This window comes from Geotrypetes seraphini, chromosome 4, assembly GCF_902459505.1.
Source record: "Geotrypetes seraphini chromosome 4, aGeoSer1.1, whole genome shotgun sequence".
Classification (NCBI taxonomy): Eukaryota; Metazoa; Chordata; class Amphibia; order Gymnophiona; family Dermophiidae; genus Geotrypetes; species Geotrypetes seraphini.
This window is the reverse complement of record NC_047087.1, coordinates 194,341,859-194,369,373: the sequence shown is the minus strand read 5'-3', so window position 1 is coordinate 194,369,373 and position 27,515 is coordinate 194,341,859. Positions and strand designations below refer to the sequence as shown.

General features: G+C 42.7%; 1 protein-coding gene across 2 annotated transcripts in view; it reads left to right on the top strand.

The window, feature by feature from the left end:
- ZFAND4 (zinc finger AN1-type containing 4) overlaps window positions 1–27,515 on the top strand; it is a 125,120-nt gene that overhangs the window by 68,275 nt on the left and 29,330 nt on the right. For both annotated transcript variants that reach the window (XM_033942345.1, XM_033942346.1), the window contains 2 exons: window positions 1,025–1,211; window positions 21,060–21,207. In XM_033942345.1, the coding sequence (XP_033798236.1) occupies window positions 1,025–1,211; window positions 21,060–21,207 (335 nt within the window). The remainder of the gene's footprint in view (window positions 1–1,024; window positions 1,212–21,059; window positions 21,208–27,515) is intronic.

The following is a 27,515-nucleotide window of genomic DNA, read 5'->3' as shown; positions in this document are numbered from 1 at the left end:
GGCGGAGCTGCACTGCCCCTCATGGAGGGAGGAAAGGAATGGCGGATCCGCAGGCCTTGACTTAAAGGTACGGGGGGGGGGGGGGCTTCGGTTGGTTATATTCGCTCCATAAGATGCACTCTTATTTCCACTCACTTTTTTTGGGGAAAAGTACATCTTATGGAGCGAAAAATATGGTAATCCTTATTTCATGATGATTAGCTTTTGGACTATAATGTATTTTAAAAGCTTTTTTTGAGAAAAAAATCCAATTTTTAAATTAAAAAAGCAATTTTTTTAAAAGAAATAATTGATTTTTATCCACTCTGATCATGGATGATACTATGCATAATTCTATGTAATGATAAGCTGTGTAACTGCTTAGAAACTCTATTCAGTGAGGATTTGGCAGGATATAAGACTAAACATGACATGTATTTTCTCTGTCTCTCTTCCTTCACTATTTAATATTTATGCTCTATTTTTATATATTTTAGTTCGTCCTTTAATCTTGGATTGTAATCTACAGGTTTTTGTTTTTCCTGACTTATATTTAATTATTATATTAAACTGCTCTGCTGGCTAGCCTGAAGATGGCAGGGCCTGGCAGGGCCTCCGCGTGTGCGGATCGCCGGACTTGATGGACCGAAGGTCTGATCCGGAGATGGCAGTTCTTATGTTCTTATGTTCTTATGATCCAGGGCCAAAAGAGAAATATGTTGCATTTCAAACTGAGTAATATAATAAACTCCAAAAGCTTGCCGTTTTACTAGTTCTTTGGAAAAGACACTTGCTTTCCAAGCAGGAAAAATGAATTCATAGATGAGTTCTTTGATTATTCAAACACAGTCTTATTATCTTTTTAGAAAGTCGATGAAAACCTATTTATTTGAAAGATTTGTATGCTGATTTTATTGTTGTATTTTACTTATTTTGTTTTTTTTTCACTGAAATATTACAGTCCTCTTGATGTTAACTGCCCAGAAAATAAAATTATTATTATAAACTGAACTTGTTGGTTTATAATTCTGTTCACATTGTCTAGTTCCAGTTGAAGACCCTATGAGGGAAATGACTGAATATATGGATCCCAGTCGCAGTGATCTGTGGGAGAAAGTTCCATCCAATAAGCAAGTTACCTTTCTGGTTTATCGAGAAGGAGATCAGCTGAATTTTTTTCGTGTTGTAGACCGTGGGGACGGCACTTTAACACCATTGTCTGAGTCCCTAAGGTACAGTGCAATTAATATAATGCCATTAAAAAATTCTCCTGTCAATTTTTTAAAATCTTTTAATTGGATGCAGTCTGTAGAAATATTGAAGATGTTGGCAGAAAGGACCTCTTAGCCAAACAGTCTACCATTTGAGCTTATTTAATATTCATTCATAGGTTTCAGTTAATGTTTTGTTTTCTTCATCTCTCCATTGGTAAGGTCTTTGTGCTTGAATTTTGCCATTATTGGATTGCAGGTGTCTATCATACCATCTCAGTGTAAAAAATATTTTTTCACATTTACTTTTTTTACCCTCTTCTTTTAGCTTTTTCTGATGACCAGTTGCCTTTATCTGTTATTTTTAAGGTGGATTTGGAAAAATCCACTGTTTTATTTCTTGGATAAGCATCATGAAATCCTATACTCTTTTGGGATCACCAAGCAGTTTGGATTTTGCCCTGAAAGGCAGTATATAAAGAGATTAATAAACTTAAATACAGTAGACTCTCCGCTATCCAGCTCCCATGCGGGTTGGTGAATGCCGGATAACTTTTTTCTGGTTGATTGATAGTTAACTGTAAAAAAATATTGTAGCCCCCAAAGCAGCAGAGCTGGCCCTGACAACCCGCCCTTCCTCTGGGCCCAAGGCAGCTGCAGCCAATCCTGACAACTCCCCCTCCTCTTGGCCCCAAAGCAGTAGCGGCAATCGATCCTGACAACCCCCCTCCCTTCCTCAGGACAGCTGCCACTGCTACTTTGATTGCTGGAGGGAGGGAGGAGGTTGTTTGGAGGTTGAGGAGCGATGGAGACTTTTTTTCTTTTTTGGCCGATTAATTGAATGCCAGTTAGCTGAGATTCTACTATATCACTTTCAGAAACTGGATGCTAGGCTTGATGGAACTTTGGTCTGTCCAGTACAGCAATGGTATTCAATAGATGTTGGTATTATATCTACAATTTCTCTTGAGAGGCTACAATTTCTCTATATATGGCTTATAATGCAGGCTATGTGTTAGGGTTTTTTGGGGAGAGGGCAGGGGTTAATGCAAACCTTTTGAGAGTGGAAGGTCAAGGTGATATACATGCAACCATCCTATATAATAAAACCCTAGCCGCGCATGCACACTTTTACCTGTGTGCTTCCGTGATCTCTGATCTGTGATCAGTAGGTCTGTGGCCGCAGGAGTGCGCATGCGTGAGTCCCCAGCCTTAAAGCACCTAACTACACTCGCTGGCAGGACTGGCCGCCAGTGCTGGACTCCCTGCTTTCTACAAGATCGCGGTGTCAGCTCCTCTCATAAGCCCCACCAGCATTGGAGAAGGCTTCCGACGCTGGCTGGGATCGAGAGGAGCCGCGGTGACACCTTTAAACTTAAAAAAAGTAAGTTCTTCGCTCTCTGACCCTCCCATCCCTTCCTGACGTCTGACCGGCTCACGTAGTCCCTTGCTGCTCCCCCCTTCCCTTCCCGCGGTCCCGACTCCAAACCTGCCGACTCCAGCAGCGTCTGCAGCACTCTACACAAGCTGCCTCGGGGCCTTCTACTGCCCTGATTTGCTCTGCCACGTCTCTGATGATGTCATCAGGGACGTGCCAGAGTAAATCAGGGCAGTAGAAGGCCCCGAAGCAGCGTGTGTAGAGTGCTGCAGACGCTGCTGGAGTTGGCAGGTTTGTCGGGACCACCTGAAGAGAAAGGGGGTGGTGGCAAGGGACTAAGGGAGCCGGCCAGACCACAGGAAGGGAAAAGGGGGGTAGGGGAAACACTGCTGCTGCTGTGGCTGCTGCACAGGGAAGTGGGGGGAGGATCAAAATGCTGCTGCTGCACAGGGAAGTAGGGTGGGGGGAATGCTGCTGTGGCTGCTGCATAGGGAAGTGGGGGAAGAGAAATGCTGCTGCATAGGAGGCAGGGAGAGAGACATAGAAAGAAAGACAGACAGCGGGCGGAAGGGAGACAGAAAGAAAAGAAGAAAGACACAGGGGCAGGGAGAGACACAGAAAGACATTCAGACAAAGGGGGCCAGAGAGAGAGACAGACAGAAAAAAAGACAACGGGAGGGAGAGAGAGATAGAAATAAAGAAAGACAGATAGACATATTTTCTAGCACCCGTTAATGTAACGGGCTAAAATACTAGTTTTAAATATTTTGCTTTCCCCAGAGGGCTTACAGTCTAAGGAATCTATTAATTCAGCTTTGTGCACATTAATTGTGATTTAATATTAAATAAGTTCCCCTTATTCTCTGTGGAGCCTATTTACTAACTACGGGCTCAGTTTCATAACTGGATGCCTATAGGAGGCATGTAAAATGATATCTAAATATAATAGCAACATATGTACTTATATAAAGTACATTTTATAAAATAGGCTCCTGTATCCAATACCAATAGTGCGTATACTCTGGCAGATTTACTTGTACTCCAAAGCAGTTGTACATATGTGAATGTACTCTACATGTGTACAGATTTTTATAAAATAATGTGTGTACATTGAGTAAAGCAGAGGCAGAATTGCAAACTATACCCCACAATGTATAAGTATAAACAATCATGTTGATGTGCAATTTTTATAAAAGACCTTCTTCTCTGCATGTAAAGCAGACTTTACATGTGGAAAAATCTTCATAAAATTACACTCATGAGTGAAATTTTACAAAAGGACAAGGAAGGATGGACCAATAAAAATGAATCATGGAACCTTGTTGTAAGAACTGATGAAACAAAAGTTTATTATGATTTAAAAAAATTGAAGGCCTTCATAAGAGATCCTTCAAAGATGGTAGAAATTCAGAAGATAGACTTAAATCTATCTAAACTTCTAGAGTTTTCATATGTTTTGTTTTGATTATGCTACTACTTGTGCTACTTATTTCTCTAGCACTACTGGACATGTATAGTTGCACATATAAGAGAAAATCTCTGCTTTACAGAGCTTACAGTTTTGTCAAGATAGGACAGATAAGATTAGAGAGTTTTGTTTTATTCATGGGTATTAAACAGGTGGAAAGGGGATGAGATTTAAAGGCAGCCTCAAAAAAGTGAGTTTTTAGCATGGGTTTGAATAGGACTAGAGATGGAGCATGACATACAGCCTGTAAGGCAGTCTATTCCAGGAGAAATCCTGGAGCTGGCTGCAGAAGAAAAGGGCATAGAAAAGGTTTTGTGGGGCACATGCCAAATTTGTTTGTAGAACCCTGCAAAGTTAGTTTCATTGTTAGTTGCTAAGGCCAGGATTCTCAAAGAACCGCAGCCATTTTGATAGCGAATTGAAAAAAATGAGACATTCTCAAAAAAATCGCACATGCAAATGAGGTTGGCGGACAGCAGCAAAGATTCGCTCAATTTGCATGTGCCCATTGCTGGTGATAATGATGGGCACATGTGTAGAAAAAACATGTTTACCCCCCCCAATCTCTCCTGCTGCCAACCAACACCCCCCCCCCAAACAGCGGGAGAGATGCTGATTCTCTCCCGCTCCCAAGAAATGTCTGCCCACTCTCTCCTGCTCCCAAGTGACACCCCCCCTTGGCCATACAACACCTCCCCCGCCTCCGACTCACCCTCACCCATACCTCTAAGTAGATGACCTGAGGGACGCGGATTCACTCCTCCCAGCTGGCCTGCATCGTCCAAAATAGGCCTTCCCCTCCTCGGTGCATCTTGGGATGCACCGGGGAGGAGCCAGAGGCTCTGATTAGCCCAAGTTGTTTAAGACCCATGGGAGGGGCCTTATACAACCTGGTTCAGTCAGAGCCTCAGGCCCCTCCCCAGATGCACCGTGAAGGGGCCTAAGGCTCTGATTGACTTGGACGCCTAAGACCCCCAACTATGAACCAGTTATGGGCTGGAAACTTCACCATTCTCTGTTTTAAAAGTGTTTCCATTCATTTTCTTACCATACCAGTTGGAGGCCTCTCTTTTTTTTGTTGAAAGCAAACTTATGGCATAAGGTTAGAATGTCAGGTTGAGCATTAGTCCAATCATATTTTTTTTTTTTTTAAATCTTTATTCGTTTTCATATCTTACAACAAGTGTGTAATATTCAATCAAAAATAAATTTTACAAATCACTTGACATTCTTACTTATAATCATCAAAGCATAAAAGAATCCCTCCCCACTCATCCCACCCATTAATAATAAACCAGTTCAGTGTTCTCCCCAGGGCCTTTCAGCCGGGCGCTCCACCCAGCTAATTTAGATGAGCGCCCGGCTGTAATCTCGATCGCAATCCTGCTGCTGCTGCCGTCTTCTGCTCAACATTTTTTAAAAAAACCCTTCTCACCGGCTTGAAGATTTACCGGGCTGACTCGGCACAGCCTGAATCGCAGGAGCCTGACTTTTTTTTGTTTGTTTTTAACACCAGCAAGCGACTTGAACCCATGCTCCGGGACTCTAACATGTGCATGCCGCTTCTCTCCGAAACTGGAAGTCATGCCCTGAGGGAGGAAGAGAAGGGAAGTCGGCATGCACACGCCCTGGAGCATGGGTTCGCTATAGGAGACAGGTCAGCTTACAACTTGCTCTTGCTTGCTTCGGGCTTTCTTCGCTGCCGGATCCTGCCTACTTTCTGTTTCCGAAAGTAGGCAGGACCCGGCAATGAGGAAGGCCCGATGCAAACAAGAGCAGCGAGTTGTAAGCTTCCTTCCGTTGCTGACTTATGGGTCAGCGATGGAAGGAAGCTTACAACTTGCCTTAGTCCAGCCCTGCACAACATGCGGCCCAAAACGGATCTCATTGCCGATATGGCTCTAACTCCGCTCTCCTTTGAAGATCAGCTCAGGAGGCAAGATTTAGCCCGAGATCAGATGAATATTAAAGGGCATTTGAAGGCATCTGAGCAGATTGAGGAGAATATGTCCTGTTTTTCCATGCCTAAAAATACCACGTTGTCTAATGTAATCTCTGATCAGATCCTTAAGAGTGATGCAACTATGTATGCTGGACAGTCTCCTCCAGTAAACAGAGCTTTAAAGCCTGCAACCATACAGAACCACATGGTCAAAGGGCTCTGAAGTGTAGTATTGCCAAGGGATCTGTCTCACAAGTTTCTGACGCTGGCAGATGTAAGCACAGCACAAGAAATAGAGACTTGTGGCATTCTGTGTAGAAAGCTGATGCATAATGAATTTACTATTACCCATGTAATAGTGCCAAAGCAGTCTGCTGGACCAGACTACAGTACAGTGATATGGAGAATGTGGAAGAATTATTCAGTGTTCAAGATTAACATGATCTCCTCACAGAAGAAAGACAGAGAGAAAGAGAGAGGCCTAGACCAAAGGGGAAAGACAGGAGGCAGATACTGGAGAGGGGGGAGAGAAGGGAAGGAGATAGAGATGTCAGACCATGGGGTGGAGTGGGAAGGAAGGAAGGAAGGAAAGGAGAAGAGAGAGATGACAGAGCATAGGGGTGGAGACAAAAAATGGAGAGGGGTTGAAGCTGAAATAAATCATGTACAAAGGAGAGAAAGGGCACAGGATATAGAGTTTATTGAAGGGACATAAAAAGAGGGAAGATACCATATGGAAAAGAGAGAGGGCAGACACTGGATGGAAAAGGCAGAAAGGGTGGACAGTGGATGCAAGGGGCAGAGATAGGGTGGACAGTAGATGGAAGGGGTAGAGAGAGGGTAGAGGCTGGGTGGAAGGGGCAAAGAGAGAGAACAGATGTTACATGGAAGGGAGCGAGGACAAATGCTGAATAGAAAGAAGAGAGTGAAGAGAAGATGACTAAAGCAGAAACGACAAAAGGTAGAAAAAAAATATTTTTGTTGCTTTACGTAGAATCAAGTAGTATTGTAACTGTATTGATTAAAATTTATCAATAGGAAATGGAAATAAGGCAATTTTGGGAGGGAATAAACCCCTTTCCTCAGGTCAGGACAGGATACCATAACAACTGTATACTGTACTGTCTTGAAGAAAGATTTGGCCTCTGAAAGCTAATTGAAAAATGGATTAGTCCAATAAAATGGTATTTTCATATTTCTCATTATTTTATTTCTATTTGTTAATTTGTAAAGTGGTGACTTATGTAGAAGTTTTTTTCAAATTTACATCTACTGTCTTTATATTTTGCACAGTATTAGGGGACATGTGTCACTGTTTCTGTGGTGTTGCATTGTATGCAGAGTCTGGTTTCTTGGTTCAGTTTAACTTTTGTCTACATATTTCTATTTTTAGTTTGTGATTATTCCATATTGGGCGAGGGTGTATCTGTGTTCTGTGTGTATGAAAAGGACATGGCTTTCTGTTAGCATCGACTACAGGATCAATTGACTGTAGGATCTGATTTGTTTAGTTTTACAATGCGTTGTTCTAGTGCTCACTGCAGTGTTTAAGATGCTGCCTTTTCCTAGATGCACCCTTATTGTGTGACTCATGGATTATTACTAAAATATCTTTTTTTATATAGAGGAGGGGTTTTTTTAAAAAATGATTAGCACTGGCTGTAATATATACTAGGTACACCACTGGATTTAATGACTCTAGGACTGTAGCAGAATGTGACTTAGGGGTGATCATCAGTGAGGACATGAAGACTGCCAAGCAAGTGGAGAAAGCTTCATCTAAGGCTAGACAAATCATAGGTTGTATACGTAGGGGTTTCGTCAGCCGGAAGCCCAAAGTCATTATGCCATTGTACAGATCCATGGTGAGACCCCATCTGGAGTACTGTGTACAATTTTGGAGGCCGCATTACCGCAAAGATGTGCTGAGACTTGAGTCGGTCCAGCGTATGGCCACCCGGATGGTCTCGGGGCTCAAGGATCTCCCGTATGAGGAAAGGCTGAAAAAATTGCAGCTATACTCACTCGAGGAACGCAGAGAGAGGGGGGACATGATCGAGACGTTCAAATATCTCACGGGCCGTATAGAGGTGGAGGAGTTTTTTTTCTTTTTCAAAGGCCCCACGGCAACAAGAGGGCATCCGTGGAAAATCAGGGGCGGGAAACTACACGGTGACATCAGGAAATACTTCTTCACCGAGAGGGTGGTTGATCACTGGAATAATCTTCCACTGCAGGTGGTCGAGGCCAGGAGCGTGCCTGATTTTAAGTCAAAATGGGATCGCCACGTGGGATCTCTTCACAGAGAAAGGTAGGGGAGGGTTATTTGGGTGGGCAGACTTGGTGGGCCGTGGCCCTTATCTGCCGTCTATTTCTATGTTTCTATTCTAACTTTACTGTTGACGTAGGTGTTGTCCCCCCCAACACACAGACACACATTATAAATAATTAAATTAAAGTTGTATTATCATCAAGTAGCTTTCAAATGACATTATAAGCAAATAAAAATAAAATATTTTTAATACATTGCTAATTATTACCTGCATCTTTACCTATACTGTTTTGCCCTAGCTCTTACTTTGAACTATATCAAAATAAAAAAGAAGCAGATAAAGATCAATCACACAGGTGCCCTTCAAGGCTCAGTAACACCTCTCCATAAATTATGTGGAAGAGGTCTGGAAGTGGGGATAGCATCTATTTCATATCCTCAGTGAGACCTCAGGAAGGAACCTAGTGATCAAAACATTATTAGAGGTGTTGTACAGCCATTTCTTGTATGACTGGATGAGCTATATTTATCTTTTTTTTTTTAGTTGTTTAAATTCATGCAGAAATAAATGGTTAGATTGAACCTAATGACTTCATTAACGCATTTCCCTTTTTTAAACCTCTATACTATTTGAAAGAGGGTGAATATCTAATTATTCACTTCTAGAATTAGATACTTCTTAAATTTAGTAAAAATATTCTGGCACAAGTGTCAAACCTTAAAAAAGGAAGTCATATCGAGCATTGGAAAATAATAATAATTAACTAATAAAAATAGTATACATTTAATTTTCCCCACTACTAAATTTCCCCGCCCCATGCCACCCGGCTGGAAAAAATTTCTGGGGAGAACACTGCAGTTAAAACAAATATCATATATCCCAATCCCACCCTACTTATAACCATATATAATTAAAAAAAGGAGTGGTTAAACAAGGTGGTACACTAAAATTAGTACAATCATTTAATTTCAGGTATTCATGTATTGCATGTTTGAGTTGCAACCATTGAAAAAAACCTGAAGGAGGTAATTTATAGTTGGTGCATAAAATGTCATAGGGTATCCATTTGTTGCCATCATATAGCTGATCAATTTGCCATAAACCCAGAGATTTCCAGGATTTCCAATTTACAGTATGGCCTTGTATTTTGATATCAGGATTACACCATAATGGAGCATGTAAAGTTCTTGGGAATGAGTACATCCTGAAAAGACCAGTAAAATTCAGTGGTAAACTCATCTGAACTCAGAGTCCTACTGCTATGATAAATTCATGGCATCAGCATATGGCTTAACTACAGACAATGATTCCTGGCAAATTATATGGTCAATACCATACAAAATATCGTGCTCTGCAGCCCTGTTTCAATCCTCCTATTTTCTATTGCACCGTGCCTATTGGACACCACTTAAATTATCAAAAGTAAATAATATTTTTCAGCCCTCTTCAGTTAGTACAAAACTGATCAATGCTGGTCTTGCAAAACTGCAACGAGTTCCCTAAAACATATGATCTTTGAGTGCCCTTTGTTACAAGTCTGTCGGAATCAAATAAGGTTTCACATATCGTCCATAGTAGGTATTTCAGTTCCGATATCTTATTCGATGATTATAGCAAGCATAACTCAATTATTTCTGCCTATAGATACGTTAAAATTAATACATCTATTATTGCTCATAGCAATTTGAGTAATACTTTCGAACTGGAAGGACTTTTACAATGTTACTTACAATGAATGGTGGAATACAGTTTGCTTGATTGCACGCTCCGAAAGAATTGCTGCTGAACGGAAAAATTCTCTTAGAAATTTTGATAAAAATGTGGGCACCATTGATTGCCAGGTTGTTACCTTCTCCGGTGACTAAAGATATCCAGTGAACTAAAACATCATATCTTCTAATACATAGTATTGTTAAATATGACATATGGAACATTTTTCATTTATCATCTGTTTCTTAGCAATGTATAAGTATGTCATATTTTTTACGGTAGGTGATGGAGTGTGTGGCTCGGGTACCCCAACCCGAGCCACACACTCCATCACCTACCGTAAAAAAATCACAAGTGTATTATTCTGGTCCCAGTTTCTTAACAAACTCCCTCCTCTTCCCAATCACACGGACCCAGACTCACTCTGGCACAACTGGGTGACTCTTTCCGAAACCAAATACCGTGCTCTTGCCCCTCTAGCCACTAAACCCATCTCCTACTCTCATAAGGCTCCCTGGTATCTCCCATACCACAGGGAATTAAAACAGAAATGTCAGGCCCTGGAGTGAAAATGGAAAAAATCGAAATCTCCCTCAGATAGGCAATCCTGGAGAGAAAACATCAAATTCTACAACTCTGTACTAAAAAAAGCTAGGAAGAATTTCTATGGAGATAAAATCTCCAGGTCGAAAAGTCAAAACAGTACACTATTCCACATCTGGCGAAACCTAACTTCTAAAAACGACTCCTCCCCCTCTCCTCTCCAAATGACCTAGCCAAATTCTTCAACGAGAAGATCACTACCATAAAGAGCTCGTTCCCCCCAGCTATCTCTTACAACTCTTCCTCCGAAAGACTCCGACCCTATCCCTGCTGACAGATCATGGACTACTTTCGAACTCGTATCCGAGCCCCAGATCTCTAAACTTTGCCTCAAACTTAAATCCTGCAAGTGCATCCTAGATCCTTACCCATCCTACCTTTACGAAAACATCCCTGCGCAGGCCATCTCTTCCCTTACTAACCTTATAAATAAAGCTATACTATCGGGCCTGTTTTCCACAGAAATGGGACACATTGCCTTATCCCCTCTTCTGAAAAAAACCGATCTAGATCCCTCCTTACCATCGAACTACCGCCCCATAGCTAACATCCCTCTTTTAACAAAACTTCTAGAGACCATAGTCGCTACTCAGCTCTCCTCTTACCTAGAGAGATTCTCCATTCTCCAACACTACCAATACGGATTTAGGCCCAATTTCAGCACCGAGTCCCTCCTAGTTTCCTTAATTTCAAAGGTGCAACAACTACACGCTCGAAACAAATTTGCCGTTCTTCTACAGTTCGATCTCTCCGCGGCTTTCAACGTCGTGCACCACGACATACTAATCTACCAACTCTCTGAGATAGGAATAGACTCCTTTGTCCTAAAGTGGTTCTCAAACTTCCTTCGCGCTCGTTCCTACATTGTCAACGCAAACGGCTCCAATTCCGCTTTGTGGACACCATCCTGCGGTGTCCCACAGGGTTCTCCCCTATCCCCTATTCTCTTCAACTTGTATATGACCTCCCTGAAGCTCCTCAAACTATCCCCCCTTGAAACAATATACACATATGCAGACGATATCCTTATCCTCCTCGAAACAGATCAGAACCTTACAAACCTCCAAGAGAACATCACTTCATGCATAATGAGACTTCACGCCTGGTCCCTCTCTGTACAGATGAAATTAAATGAATCAAAAACAAAATTACTCTGGCTCGGCCCAAAATTAGTACACCTGCCCACCCTCTTCACACTACCCACAGGCCCTGCTCTGCACCTTGAGTTCTCAAGCAAGGTTCTCAGCATCACAATCGATTCCTCCCTCTCCCTCAGCGATCACCTGAATTTCTTGGCAAAATCATGTTTTTTCAGCCTCCATATGCTGAGGAAAGTTAGATCCTATTTTCACCAAAAACATTTCACCGTCCTTGTACAATCCATTATCCTATCCAAACTCGATTACTGTAATGCCATTTATTTATGCCTAACAAAAAAAAGTCTTCGCAGACTCCAGCTGATCCAGAATACTGCAGCCAAACTGATTTTTGCTAAACGCAAATTTGATCATGTCTCCCCACTACTTACCAACCTTCACTGGCTCCCAGTACTTTCCAGAATTCATTTCAAATGCTCCTGCTTGGCTTTCAAGATCATTCACGGCAACCTTCTGCCCCTAATCCCTCTATCCTTCCTCGCCCTGATGCCTGCTACCACCAGATCAGCTCACAGACATAAACTATCCTTCCCCTCTCTACACAGCATCCTCCACGCAGGTAAACTGGGAAGATCCCTCCTCTCCAAAATCACAGGCCTTTGGAACGATCTCACTATCCCGCTGCGGAACCTTGGCTCCCTCCAACTATTCAGAAAACAACTGAAAACCTGGCTTTTCTCTAACATATAACATCTCTACTCCTGTTACATCCCCTTTTTTTATATGCCCTTGTAAATCTTTCTCATCTCTCTTCCTATATTTTTAAGCTTTGTAAACCGTGTCGAGCTCCACTTCCGTGGAGATGATGCGGTATATAAACTTAAGGTTTAGTTTAGTTTAGTTTAGTTTATGACACATTGGTTTTCATTGCAACAACGTTTTGTAACCACTCACGACTGGTTAGGGTATTTGTTACTGTTACTTATTGTTTTTGTTAACTTATTGTTTATTGATCTGGCCTATCTCTACTTATCATGTCTTGCTGAAACAGGTCAATGGATTTTTGTAAGTTCCAAAAATAATAAAGATTATTGAACTAAAAAAAAAAATAGCTTACCATAGAAGTGGGACTTACCACCTGTAATTCCCTACTTCTTCCTTACTTACACTTTTGTGGAGAGGGACCACATCTGTTGTTCTCCAGTCCTCCGGTACCACTCCTGACTCTAGAAAAGCATTGAAAAGGTCAGTCAGCGGAGCCACCAAAACTTCCCTAAGTTCCTTCAGCACTCTCAGATGTACACCATCCGGCCCCATCGCTTTGTCTACCTTTAATTTAGCTAGCTCCTCATGAAAACAATCCTCTCCTCCACTCCTCATCATGTTTGTCTTCTGTGGTCCCTCTCCCGGCACTTCAGCCATGAACACAGAACAGAAATATTTGTTAAGCAATTCAGCCTTTTCTTTATCAGCTTCTACATCAGGGGTGCCCACACTTTTTGGGCTTGCGAGCTACTTTTAAAATGACCAAGTCAAAATGATCTACCAACAATAAAATTTTAAAAAAACACAAAGCACACTGTACACATAGAAAATGTTAATTATCATTCCTATTCCAGGGTTTTTCAAAGAGGTCAAGCAGATGACTCTATGCACTATCACCTCAGTAACAACCATACAAAAATAGACAAATATACCCCCCTCCCTTTTTACTAAACCACGATAGCAGTTTTAGCACAGGGAGCTGCGCTGAATGCCCAGCGCTGCTCTCGACGCTCAAAGGCTCCCTATGCTAAAAACCTCTATTGTGGTTTAGTAAAAGGGGACCTTAGTGTAAAATATAGACAGCAGATATAAATTCAGATACATTTTGATCACTAAATTTAAAATAAAATAATTTTTCCTACCTTGTCTGGTGATTTCATGAGTCTCTGGTTGCACTTTCTTCTTCTGACTGTGCATCCAATCTTTCTTCCCTTCTTTTAGCCTGTATGCTTCCTCTCCTCCAGACCTCATTCCCTCCCCCAACTTTTCCTTCTTCTCTCCCTTCCCTTTCTTTCTCTCTGCCTCCCTTTCTTTTTTTTCTGTTTCTCTTCTTTCCTTCTGTCTCCCTGCCTGCCCTTTTTCTTTCTTTCTCCCTGCCCTCCCCCAAGCCACTGCCACTGCCAACGGGGACCAAACTGCCATCGGGACCAGGACCCAAACTGCCACCAATAACAGGCCCGAAAGTCGATGCCGCCCCAAGCTGTCCCTACTTCGGCCGACCAGCATCGCAATCGACCTATTGGGGGAAATGCTGCCGGGTCCTGCCTTCGCGGAAACAGAAAGTAGGCAGGACCCGGCAGCAAGAAGAGGAAATGCTTCACTAACCTGTCTCCCGCCTTAGCCCGTAGCGAACGCTTGCTTCAGGGCTCTCAACATGTGCGTGCCGGCCTCCCCCCCCCCCGGACATAACTTCCGGTTTCGGAGGGAAGAGAAGAGAAGCCGGCACGCACACGTTAGAGCCCGGAGCATAAGTTCGCTATGGGCTGAAATCTCCAATCCGGGTTTTTTTCAAATGTTCAGCAGCCGCGGCAGCAGATGACAGCTGGGCGGACCGCCCAGCTAAAAGGCCCTAGGGAGAACACAGAGGAAGGCTGATTGGCCCGGTAGATCAGGACGGCAACACGAGTCTAGCGATCGACTCACGTTGCCTTCCTGAGCTACTGGTCGATCGCGATCGACGTGTTGGGCACCCCTGTTCTACATATTTCTCCCCTTCTCCTTTGAGTCTCACAATGCCACTTTTGCATGTCTTCCTCTCATAAATATATATAAAAAAGTCTTGTCTCCCCATTTTACCATGTCAGCTATTTTTTCTTCTTTTTGCATCTTTGCTTTCCTGACTACATGACCAACCTCTCTTAACATTTTCAGATATTTTTACCTGCCTTCCTCTTTCTGTGATCTTTTGTAGTTTATGAAAGCTAACCTCTTATTCCTTACCTTCTCAGCTACTACTTTTGAGAACCAGAGCGACCTTTGTTTCCTCTTACTTACTTGTCTCACAAAAAGGTTTGTCACTCTTACAATTACTCCTTTCAGTTTTGCTCACTGCATTTCTACTCCTTCTAGACAACAATTTCTTGACGTAATCCCCCATCAGAACAAAGTTAGTTTTTTAAAAGTCTAGAACAGGGGTGCCCAAAAGGTCGATCGCGATCGACCAGTAGATTGCGAAGACAACGCGAGTCAATTGCGGAGCCCATCCAGGGCTCCATGATAAACTCACATTGCCTTCGCATTCTACCTGTTTCCCAATGCCGTAAAGAGAACGCAGAAACACCGGGCCGACCAGCCTTCCCCACCCGACGTCAATTCTGACATTGGAGAGGAAGTTCCGGGCCAGTTGGACTCCTGGAGGGACAGAGAGAGATATATATTTAGTTATTTTGGATGCACAGTCAAAAGGAAGTGCAACAAGAGACTCATGAAATCATCAAACAAAGGTAGGAAAAGTGATTTTATTTTCAATTTAGTGATTAAAATGTCAGTTTTGAGAATAATGTCTATATTTTGCACTATATTTGTCTATTTTTCTATAGTTGTTACTGAGCTGACATTGCATATTTTAAAGTCATCTGCCTTGACATTTTTGAAAAAACCCGAATATAAATGATAATTAACATTTTCTCTGCGTACTGTGTGCTTTGTGTTTTTTAAATTTTGTGATTACCATTATGTATTAATACGATTATGTATTAATAAGATAGTAACAGTAGATGATGACAGATAAAGACCCGAATGGTCTATCTAGTCTGCCCAACCTGATTTAATCTAAAAAATTTGTTGGTTTTTTTTTGTTCTTCTTCTTAGCTATCTTAGCTATTCTGGGCAAGAATCCAAAGCTCTGCCTGGTACTGTTCTCGGATTCCAACTACTGAAGACTCCATCAAAGCTCACTCTAGTCCATCTACACCAGTGGTTCCCAAACCCTGTCCTGGGGGACCCCCAGCCAGTCGGGTTTTCAAGATATCCCTAATGAATATGCATGAGAGAGATTTGCATATAATGGAAGCGACAGGTATGCAAATCTCTCTCATGCATATTCATTAGGGATATCTTGAAAACCCGACTGGCTGGGGGTCCCCCAGGACAGGGTTTGGGAACCACTGATCTACACCCTCCCAGCCATTGAAGCACTCACCAGCCCATCCTCCACCAAACGGCCATATAAAGACAAAGACCGTGCAAGTCTTCCCAGTACTGGCCTTAGTTCCTCAATGTTTACTATTATTTTCTGATTCTAGATCCTCTGCATTCATCCCACGATTTTTTGAACTCTGTCACCGTTTTCATCTCCACCACCTCTCTCAGGAGCGCATTCCAGGCATCCACTCTCTCTCCATAAAGAAGAATTTCCTTACATTGCTCTTGAGTCTACCACCTCTCAACCTCAAATTATGCCCTCTTGTTTTACCATTTTCCTTTCTCTGGAAAAGATTTTGTTCTATGTTAATACCTGTCCCTCCTTTCCTCTTAAGGTATACATATTCAGGGCTTCAAGTCTCTTTAGGTGTCCAAGTAGCTCAAGCGGGAACATCCCCACTGAGACATAACAAACATACAACATGGAGGGCTATGTACGTAAACGCCCACAGTCTGGGAAACAAGATCCTGGAATTAGAAACAGAAATGAGGAATGCTGACCTGGATGTGGTGGCGATATCTGAGACCTGGCTCACGGATTCCCACGGGTGGGACATGGTCATACCGGGTTACATCTTGCTTCGCCGGGACAGGGAGGGCAAAATGGGAGGAGGTGTAGCATTATATACTAAAGATGACATTAAGGTCACCAGAATCACAGATGTCCACTACACTGGGGAATCCCTTTGGGTAAATTTGGACAGAAGGAAGGACAAATGCCTGTATCTTGGCGTAATATACAGACCCCCAAGACAACAGGATGACCTAGATATGGAATTAATCGGAGATATAGAGAATATCACCTTGCGTGGGGACACAGTATTGTTAGGTGACTTCAACATGCCTGATGTGGATTGGGACATGCTTTCCTCTGCTTCCGGCAGCAGCAGGAGGCTATTAAACTCTATGAAGGGAGCAAGACTCAGGCAACTGGTGTTGGAACCAACAAGGGATCAGGCAATACTGGACCTGATACTTACCAATGGAGAAAGTGTCACAGAGGTCTCGGTGGGCGACACATTGGCCTCCAGTGACCACAACATGGTATGGTTCAATCTCAGGAAAGGTTTCACTAAATCTACCACACTGACCAAGGTCCTCAAATTCAAGGACACAAACTTCAAAGAAATGGGAGACTTCGTTCACCAGGCGCTACAAAGCCAAGCAGAAACCAATAACGTGGAAGAAATGTGGTCGACTTTGAAAGCCACCATACAAGAAGCAACAAACCACTATGTTAAATCAGTAAGTAAACGGCGAAGGAACAATAAGCCACAGTGGTTCTCTGCGGAGATTTCGGACCTCATCAAGAAGAAGAAAAAAGCATCCATCTCATACAAACAATCAGGGAAAAAGGACTCTAGGGAAGTCTATCTGGCCAAGTCAAAAGCAGTCAAAACAGCAGTTAAGGAGGCCAAATTCCGCATGGAGGAGTCTCTAGCGAAGAACATCCAGAAAGGAGATAAATCCTTCTACAAGTATATCAGTGACAGAAATAAGAACTCAGGCGGGATAGTACATCTTAGGAAACCAGACGGAGACTATGTAGAAGCGGTCTCGGAAAAAGCCCAACTGTTAAATTAATACTTCTGCTCAGTCTTCACCCGCGAGGCGCCAGGACTTGGCATTCAGCTACAGACAAGGGTTGACGCAGATAACCCGTTTAGTAATTTCGAGTTTACACCCAGCGGTGTCTACAGTGAGCTGTCAAAGCTTAAGGTTAACAAGGCAATGGGGCCTGACAACCTATACCCCAGGGTGCTCAGGGAGTTGTGTGATGTCTTGGCGGAACCGCTATCCGCGCTCTTCAATCTCTCCCTTAGTACGGGTAACGTCCCGTTGGACTGGAAGACGGCTAACGTCATTCCACTCCACAAGAAAGGCTCCAAGATGGAGACAGCAAACTACAGACCGGTGAGTCTCACATCAATAGTGTGCAAACTAATGGAAACTCTAATCAAACGCCAATTGGATACGATCCTGAACGAGGAGAATCTACGGGATCCCCGTCAACATGGATTTACTAAGGGGAGATCCTGCCAATCCAACCTGATCAGCTTCTTTGACTGGGTGACGAGGAAGCTGGATGTTGGGGAGTCCCTGGACATCATATACCTGGACTTCAGTAAAGCATTCGATAGCGTACCACACCGCAGGTTGCTGAGCAAGATGAGTTCTATAGGATTGTGCGACACGTTGACGAAATGGGTTGGGAACTGGCTTGGAGGTAGGCTTCAGAGGGTAGTGGTGAACGGCACCCCCTCCGAAATGACGGAGGTAATCAGTGGAGTGCTGCAGGGCTCGGTCCTGGGCACGATCCTATTCAACATCTTTATAAGAGACTTGGCAGAAGGGCTGCGAGGTAAAATAACATTATTTGCCGATGACGCCAAACTAAGCAATGTAGTGGGCAAAAGCACAACAGACATAAATTCAATGTCCGACAACATGATGCACGACCTACTCCTACTGGAACGCTGGTCTAGGTCCTGGCAACTCAGCTTCAATGCCAAAAAATGCAAAGTCATGCACCTGGGCAGCCAAAATCCATGCAAGACTTACACCCTTAATGACGAGATCCTAACAAGAACTGAAGCAGAACGAGACTTAGGGGTGATCGTCAGTGAGAACATGAAGACTGCCAATCAAGTGGAGCAAGCTTCATCCAAGGCAAGGCAAATCATAGGTTGCATATGCAGGAGTTTCGTCAGCCGTAAGCCTGAAGTCATTATGCCATTGTATAGATCCTTGGTGAGGCCCCACCTGGAATACTGTGTGCAATTCTGGAGGCCGCATTACCATAAGGATGTGCTGAGACTGGAGTTGGTCCAGAGATTCGAGTTGGCCACCCGGATGGTCTCGGGACTCAAGGATCTCCCGTACGGGAACGGCTGGATAAGTTGCAGCTGTACTCACTCGAGGAACGCAGAGAGAGGGGTGACATGATCGAGACATTCAAGTATCTCACGGGCTGCATCGAGGTGGAAGAAGATATCTTCTTTTTCAAGGGTCCCGCGGCAACAAGGGGGCATCCATGGAAAATCAGGGGCGGGAAACTGCACGGGGACACCAGGAAATTCTTTTTCAATGAAAGGGTGATTGATCGCTGGAATAGTCTTCCACTTCAGGTTATTGAGGCCAGCAGCGTGCCTGATTTTAAGGCCAAATGGGATAGACACGTGGGATCTATTCACAGAGAAAGGTAGGGGAGGGTCATTGGGGTGGGCGGACTAGATGGGCCGTGGCCCTTATCTGCAGTCTATTTCTATGTTTCTATGAGTCAGAAGGCCTTGAGCATGCGCAGATGCTCAAGGCCCAGCAGAGATCAGCGGCAGGCTCTTTTGGCACCGGCACATCCTATGGGTTGGTGCTACTTGCCAGTGCCCAATCGCGGTAAGGGTTTGGGTGGGCAGGGGGGGGCCATGCTGGTTCTCAGGGGTGGGGGCTTGCATATCGAGTCAATGCTCAGTTTGCGAGGCAAGATTTGCGAGAGTGTTTTGCTCGTCTTGCAAAACATTCACAAACCGCGTTACTCACAAACCGAGGTTTGACTGTATTCTTCTTTTGAGGATATAATATCCAAAGTTTGTCCAAAAGATGGTAACAGATTACATTCAGTTTTCAAGATGAATTTGAGCTCAGAAGAGATCTCCGTGATCTCCTTAAGTATGTTGAAATTTCTGATCTGTTTAGCCTGCTCATGGAGCAAACAAAATAGGATATTGCAAGCTCTAATCTCAGTACCCCTAGTACCTAAGAAGCTAGTTAACAAATACAGAATTGAATAAGCTTTGGATTGCAATTTGGTCACCTGTCTCACCAATCACTAGTCATGGACTTGGTTATTAAAAAGGTCACTAAAAATCCAAAGATATTGAACCGAACAGGGAAAAAAGTGTTCCAAGGCTTGAGACACAATGGCAATTGTATTAAGATTGATTGGGGAAGGATTTTTTTGCACTTTATGATTTAATCAGGTAGCCATGGCAGTGAGAAAAAAAGTGACTTGTTTGAGGTCACAAAGTCTTAGATGTAGATTTCAGATTTAAATTTTGGCATCCCTGGTTCTCAGCCCTTTAATTACAACCAGGCCAAACCACACCATGAAGTGCTGTGAATGTAAACAATTTTGAGCTTTCCAGAGCTATCTGGTAAAGGCATTCTGTTTTGTATCATGTATGGTTATGTGACTTTATATGAGTGGTAAATTGCTGTCTTCAGGAAACGCAGATATCTTTATTCTTTGGGTGCTGGTTTAGAGATAGGATAAGATAAGGATATTAGTTTGAGATATTTAGTCTGACCCTTTTGAAGAAGGAAAGACAGTTGACAATTATTAGTATATACAGTGTGTAGTAATGGGAGAACAGGGAGGGTAGACCACCCCAGGTGCTGTCTTGGTGGAGGCAACAGCATTTTTCTTCCCCCACATGCCACGTTCGCATCCTCCCTTCCACCTCCCTCGCCCTCATTCCTTGTTAAGTCTTCACCAATGTGAGCAACTTCTGTGACCTGCTGCTTGAGCTGGCCTGGCTCCCCTCTGAAATCACTTCCTGGTCGTGGGGCCAGGTAATATTGTTAGAGGGAAAGCCAGTGCTGGCTTGAGCAATAGGCCAGAGGAGCTGCTCGCAAAGATTTAAAGAGCTGGCAAAGATTTAAAGAGGCAAATATTTAAAGGTGGCAAAGATTTAAAGAGGTGCAAGGAGGAAGGGAGGGCACAAGTATGGCTTAGGGGGCGCAGAAGAGGTGGGGTGGAGAGGAGGGTGCAGGGGGATACCACCACCCCTCGCTATGCCACTTAGTATATCCTATCACTAATAGCTGTAGTTCTGAAGGGAATTACTTCCATTCTTACATGCAAAAGCAATTATTCCAGTTTCTTGATTAGATATGAGAGAATTCTCTGAAAAAAACAGGAAAAACATTGGAGGCTATGCTTTATGGCTTTTTAATGAAAACTAAAGTGAAAACACATGGAATATGATATATGCATGGTGACTGGATGAGATGTGGATTTGAATGGAAATGAATCGGGGAGGAAGGGGCCCTGAGGAAGAGGTTAAAAATATTCATATGTACTTGTAGAATCTTTTTGCAGGTTATTTTGTACAGAAGCCTTTATGGTGCTTTGTCATTTTTTTTTTCTACTGTCATGAAATTTAGTTGTGTGTGTTGAAATTTTTGTGTTGTGCTTTTTTTTTTTCTTGTAGCGGAGGCTCTGTTTATAACTTGTATGCAGAAGATGAAGAAGAGACTGAGGCATCTCCATCTGGCCAACAGATTATTGAGAATTCAATCACTATGAACAAAATGAGATTGCTGAAGAATAAGATGGAGAACATGAACCTCAGTAAAAAGGTGACAAGCAGAATGGAATCTGAAATCTCTCCGCATTTATATTGGATATCCTAGTCTTTAGCACTCTTTTCAGTCAGGGAGGAGATTGAGCGAAGGCTTCCATCTTCCTTTCTGGCCAAAGCTTACAGATATCCTACTCTTACAGCAGTACTTAGTGGCCATCCACAGAACAGAATTTCAAGTAACTGTATCAATTTATGTTCTGTTTATTCAACCATTTTAGGTTATTAAAGTATTTGGTGTAACTATTGGAGGGAATCTGTGAGAATATTTGAGGAAATGCTGTTTTTCCAGCAGCCTATTCCTTGAGTACATATTTGCGTTGGAAGTGAAATTTTAATGAAAATGTTAGCCTGCTAAATATTAAAAACTATCATATGTATAATACATACTAGTACTGTACATTTAACATGTTAATAACAGAATTGTTCCCCCTCACCTAACCTGTATCACTTTCTTCCCCACATTCTAAATTGTGCCATTTTGTCTCCCTGCCCTTTCCCCCTCCTGCTGGCTCACCCATTGCTGGTCTGCTCCTTGTTTTCACTGCAGCTGAATTGGCAGGTGCAGGAAAGTTTCCCTGTTACATCAGCTGTTCGGGTATAACAGGGACTGAAGAGACCCCGAGAGACTGGAGCGGCTAGCTTGCCAGCAGTACTCTGCTTTAATCACTAGCACTGCTGGCAGACTATGAAAGGGAGGGAAGGAGAGCAATCTGACCACGGATAGAGGGAGTGAGGAGACCAGACCATGGAGGGAGGGAGGAAGGAGAGAGAGGAATGCGTGACCAAGTGGGGGTGGGGAGAGAGAGAGAGACTTGACTACAGGGGGAAGAAGAGGGGAGAAGCACAGGAAGATTTTCTGGGAAAAAGAGGGGCAGTCGGGGGGAGGGGGGGAGTACAGTAATGTTTGAAAGGGCCGGATTCTGGAAATAAGAATGGAAAAAACAAGGGAGATGGTGACAGCAGAGAGAGAGGAGACGCAGCGTCGGCTTTGAACTAAAAGATGAACTTTGGCTGGCCGGAGCTGGCAAGCCCGCTGTGAGACAGAGACATGCTTCCCTTACTGCCCCCCCCCCCTTCCCTTCCCGCGGTCCCGACTACAATCCTGCTGATTCCAGCAGCGTGTGCAGCACTCTACACACGCTGCTTCGGGGCCTTCTACTTCCCTGATTTGCTCTGCCGCATCTCTGATGATGTCATCAGGGACATGCCAGAGTAAATCAGGGCAGTAGAAGGCCCCGAAGCAGCGTGTGTAGAGTGCTGCACACGCTGCTGGAATCTGCAGGTTTGTCGGGACCACGGGAAGGGAGGGTCAGTAAGGGAGCCGGCCAGACCGCGGGAAGAGAAAGGAGAGGTGGGGGAAACGCTGATGCTGCACAGGGAAGTGGTGTGGGGGGAGGAAAATGGAGGGGTAGGGAATGCTGCTGTGGCTTCTGCACAGGGAAATGGAGGGGGAGGGAATACTGCTGTGGCATGGATACGTACATATTTGGCGCAGTTTTCGCCTACTTGCTTAACAATTGTATATTGGTTGGGGGGGTGGGGCTAGTTGGGGTGTGCTGGTCCTGGAGGGAGTTTTTGATTTTTGGGGAGCTTCACTCTGTTATGGTGTGGTGTTGAGGACTGGGGGATCTGTTACAGGGGGGGTGGGGGGGTGTTTTATTATGAATTTGTTTTTGTGTGCTTCTTTCTTCACTGGTAGTCTGGTTGCTTTTGGCTGATTCTCTGAGTTTGTACTTTTGGGGGAGCATGTTTGTTGGCTTAGCACCTATATGAACCACTATATGGGGCAGGGAGAGACACAGAAAGACAGACAGCGGAGGGAAAGAGAGAGACAGAAATAAAGACAGACAGACATATATTCTAGCACCCGTTAATGTAACTGGCTAAAATAATAGTATTCATATATAAACCTATATACTAATATATAAACCGAGTTTTTTGGGCCAAAAAATGGCCTCAAAAAGGGGTCTCGGTTTATATTCAAGTCTATTACATTACATTATAGTTTTACTTATATACCGCAGGACTGTGAAGTTCTATGCGGTTTACAAAAGAAATTGGACAGTGAAATAAAATAACTTAAATTACCTAAATATTTGGTAAACAAATAAGTTTTCAGATGCTTTCTAAAGTCCAAGTAAGTTGTTGAAGTCATAATTAAGGTGGTTACCAATGGTCAATGCTTTTGATCCTCCCTTTCCAATGACTAGCACTTCTCTCCTTCATTATAGCCCACCCCCCCTCAATTGGCGCTGCTTTACTGCTTTCTCCCTCTCTCCCCCCCCAGTGACCAGTGCTGCTTTCCTGCATTCCCTTCCAAATACCATCATACACACACCCCCCGATGACTGCTACTACTATCCTCCAGCCCCCTAGTATTGATCCTTACCGTTCTAGCACTCAACGAAGTCAACATCATTATTTTTCTTCTTGGCAGGTGCGTGGCCTTGAGTATCTGCACGTGCTCTAGGCCTGCCAGCTCCTGCCCTCTCTGGGACTCTTGGAACCAGCAGGTTTGAGCATGCGCAGATGCTCAAGGCTCTGCACCGACCTGGAACAGAATATCAGGGTCTCCTTCGTTGAGCGCCAGAACAGAACAGTAATACGGGGGAAGAGGGAGAGAAAATAATAGCAGAAGTCATCAAGGAGTGGGGAGTCTGCAGTGGCAAATTCTGTTTACCTATGGAAACCCCCTTTGAAAATTGGCCCCTAATACATTTGAAAATATAAGGTGAAAGAATGTCCCCACTCTGCCAGTTCTGCCCAAATGTGGAAATTTTTTGTTTAGAAGCTAGTAAAAATGATTGAAATATTCTGAATACAAATGAGGGCAGGTCATTTTAATGATATCAATCTAATTTCCATCCTTGTAATGAGCCCAGGATATTCCTTTTTATGGAGTTTGGCCTTAAAAAGTGTGGTGCAAGCAAAAAAACAGGATCTGTACTAAAATGACTAATACAGTAGTGCACCTTAATAACTCACTGTAAGCCTTTAGCTAGCCTCCTGATGTAGAAATTTTTACAGGTATTTTAAAATATGTCATGACTGAAGAATGAACTACATAGAGAAGTAAAATGACATATGCCATGTGCTGATACAGACAGTGCAGTGTTTTAGTGAAAACTAAGAGCTCAGTGTTGATACTGCCACAGGGAGACATTGGCATTGCAACAGCAGCGCATATATTGAAATAAGGAGCTTATGCCAGGGGATGGGGAGAGTGTGTGGAAGATGTGGATTGTAGCTAACAACATCACAATGCTATTGTTTTGTATGGAAGCTAATTAAGTAGCATTACAGATCGTGATCTCCAAAGTCCCCACTGTGCATGCAGATGTGGCATTTACTTGTGAAAGGTAAAAAAATAAAATATTGCCACTCCAGCACTGGAGATTACTTGGGCCAAGATGCACTAAAGCCAGTGATCATCGCTAAACCTGTTTAACAGATTTAGCGACGATCGTATTTGCCGACCCGATGCAGAAAACAACTCACAGCCTGGTTTTCTGCACGATCACTCATTCCCCGATTTGACCATGTAAATAAGCTGACTAATATTAAACTAAACTAAAACTTAGCTTTATATTCCGGGTCATCAACCAAAGGAAGTTTGACTCGGTTAACAATAATTTAAAAAATATTGAAAGAAAAACAACAAGAATTTCAAAAGGATTAATTTTCAAAGTGTTTAGCAAATAGAAAAGTTTTTAAAGATTTATGGAAGAATTGAAAAGGACTGGGACTCCTCAAAATTAAGAGGAGTTCATGTAAACTAATAGAGCGATTGATGCTTTAACATGTCTTCCTGATTCAATAAAAAAAGTGATTGTTTTTAGCGATCCAAAAAAAAGTCGTTTACCTGTCTAACTTTTTTTTTTTTTTTAATGGGCACAGCCACAGCTTCAGGGAACACTGCAGACTCAGCTGATTGGAGATAACTTCTCCTACTGCGATCAATTTATGGCTGCTGCAGCCTGACTACGATCCTGTGGTGGCATAGATAAGCGGCTGAAATGTAGGCCAGGGTTTTCCTGACCTACATTTCAGCTGCCTATCTTGCCATGAATCGTGGCTAGGTAGCCACTGTAGCCTGCCTAACGTCACTTTCGGCGTTGGCCACGCCTACTTTGCCATTTCATGGTCTAGCCACAATGCCAGCCGCCTTTTATTTAGGCTCTTTAACACTGCTGTTTTTTGCCGTTTCTGAGGTCATTTTTCAGTTAACTTAGGCATCGGCAGGGCGCCTACCAACTACAATGTTTAGGTGCTGGTTATAAAATTTCACTGTAAATGTTTATAGAAAGAAAATAATAATTGGTATAGAACAACCTCCTCATAAAGCAGGCTAAACAGATTATGCTGCTTCGTCTTGGGGCAAAGACAATTGAGGGGATATAATAGAAGTTTGTAAAATCATGAACAGGGTGGAATGATCAATTATTTTAATCGTTCAGATTATCCTCAGCAGCATGGGATGAGCCATAGGGACCATGGTCCTACCAGTATTTTGTCCCAACACATCAGCAGTTAAGAGAGCTTAGGAACTGGTCTAGAGATTGGTTTGTTTAGCCGCCTCCAACCAAAAATGTGTTTCCTCTACAACTGTTTCAAATAACACTAAAAGAGGACACTCAATGAAATTAACAGCAGCAGACTAAAAACAAATTGTATAAAGTGTTTTTTTGTTTCCACGCAGTACATAATTAAACTGTAGGCCATGTGGGAGACTGAAATAGTTACAGGAAATGTTTAGTTCAAGTTACACCAGTTTTTGAATTAATTTTACACATTTTTACACAAGTATATTTATTGCTGAATCATGTTCAATAAATAGGCAAAATATATTCTTTATGTCTGAGTTATTTATTCAGTACAGTGTTGTTTTTATCTCACTATGCTAAAATGATACACAATACCAGGGTTTTGGGTTTGTTTGTTTTTACTCTAAACTGTACATTTTAACTTGGCCCCCTTCATATTTCTGCCACAGATGATAACATCCCTTGAACCTCCAATTCAGGCTTTTCATGTACCCCAGTGCCTGCAAATCTTAGAATTGCTGTTTTGCTTTTTAGCCTACAATCCTACAGGGAAATGACTTTATAAAGTTTATCTCATAGGTGTATAACTGTATGTTTGTAAATACCTCTGCAGTAAGTATGTTCTTCCCATAATAACTTTTGAACCTCTGAGACGTTTTTATTCACATTTCTACTGCAGATAGAACTGCACTTTTCATGTGCCTTTAAAAAAAAAAAAAAAAAAGAAACCATGCACCAGGAAAAGTTTATACATCTTGTTTCCAGTTTTCATTATGTATATACAGGACAGGCAACCCAGCTAGATTTTTCTGAAAATCAAGACTGAAAATTATCCCACACTATGGAGATTAAATATTTAACTTTAGCTGACAAGTTTCACTACGTTGACTATATTTGTCCATTGAGACATTGGATGTTCTGGGATGCAATATACATTTATGGCCTCTTTTATCAAGCTATGCTAGAGGTATTTAACACGGGCCGGTGCAGTAAATGCTCCAACGCTCATAAAATTTTTATAAGCATCGGAGTATTTTCCTTGACAGCCCGCGCTAAAAGCCTCTAGCACAGCTTGATTAAAAAGGGGGGGGCGGAGTTGTGTTAATTTTCAAATATGCAAATGTTTTTTTCCAGCATATATTAAAACTGCAGAAATTTACATGTGTTGAGTTTCATGCTCTACTTGTCTCAGAATACTTTATAGCTGATTTTTTTAAGAGTACAGAAATGTGCTGTCATGCTGTATAAGCTGAGTCCTCACAGCCGGGTCCCCTTGAGAGAGTATACTGCAGCTTACTCAAGATGTTGCTTCTAGGCCAACTTCAAAAGATCCAAGATGAATGCAAAGTTTGCCTTTTCACCTTCCAAGGGCTAGAACTGCTTTTTCAGCAATGCCTGAGCAGAGGAGCATAAGTGTATTGAAATGGACAGGTTTTGAACTTCAGGCTCTTGGCTGACAGTGGAGAATCATAGAAATACAGTATGTGAAAACAGGAAATATGGACTTTCACACATCGTATGCTCGCATCTGTACTTTTTATTCTTTTTTTTTAAGTGACAGGTTTCCAAATGAGTCCTGTACTTTAACAAAAGCAGCAGGAAAAATTGCAGAGATTTAGTCCTCTAAGAATGCTACTTATGTACAGCCTTAGGAGTTTTCTAGGAAGATTACATTAAAGTGAGAAATATAAGTGGAAATATTCTTGTTTAAAATGTTTAATAAAGATGTTATTAGCAGCACGTACAATTTCTAAATGTA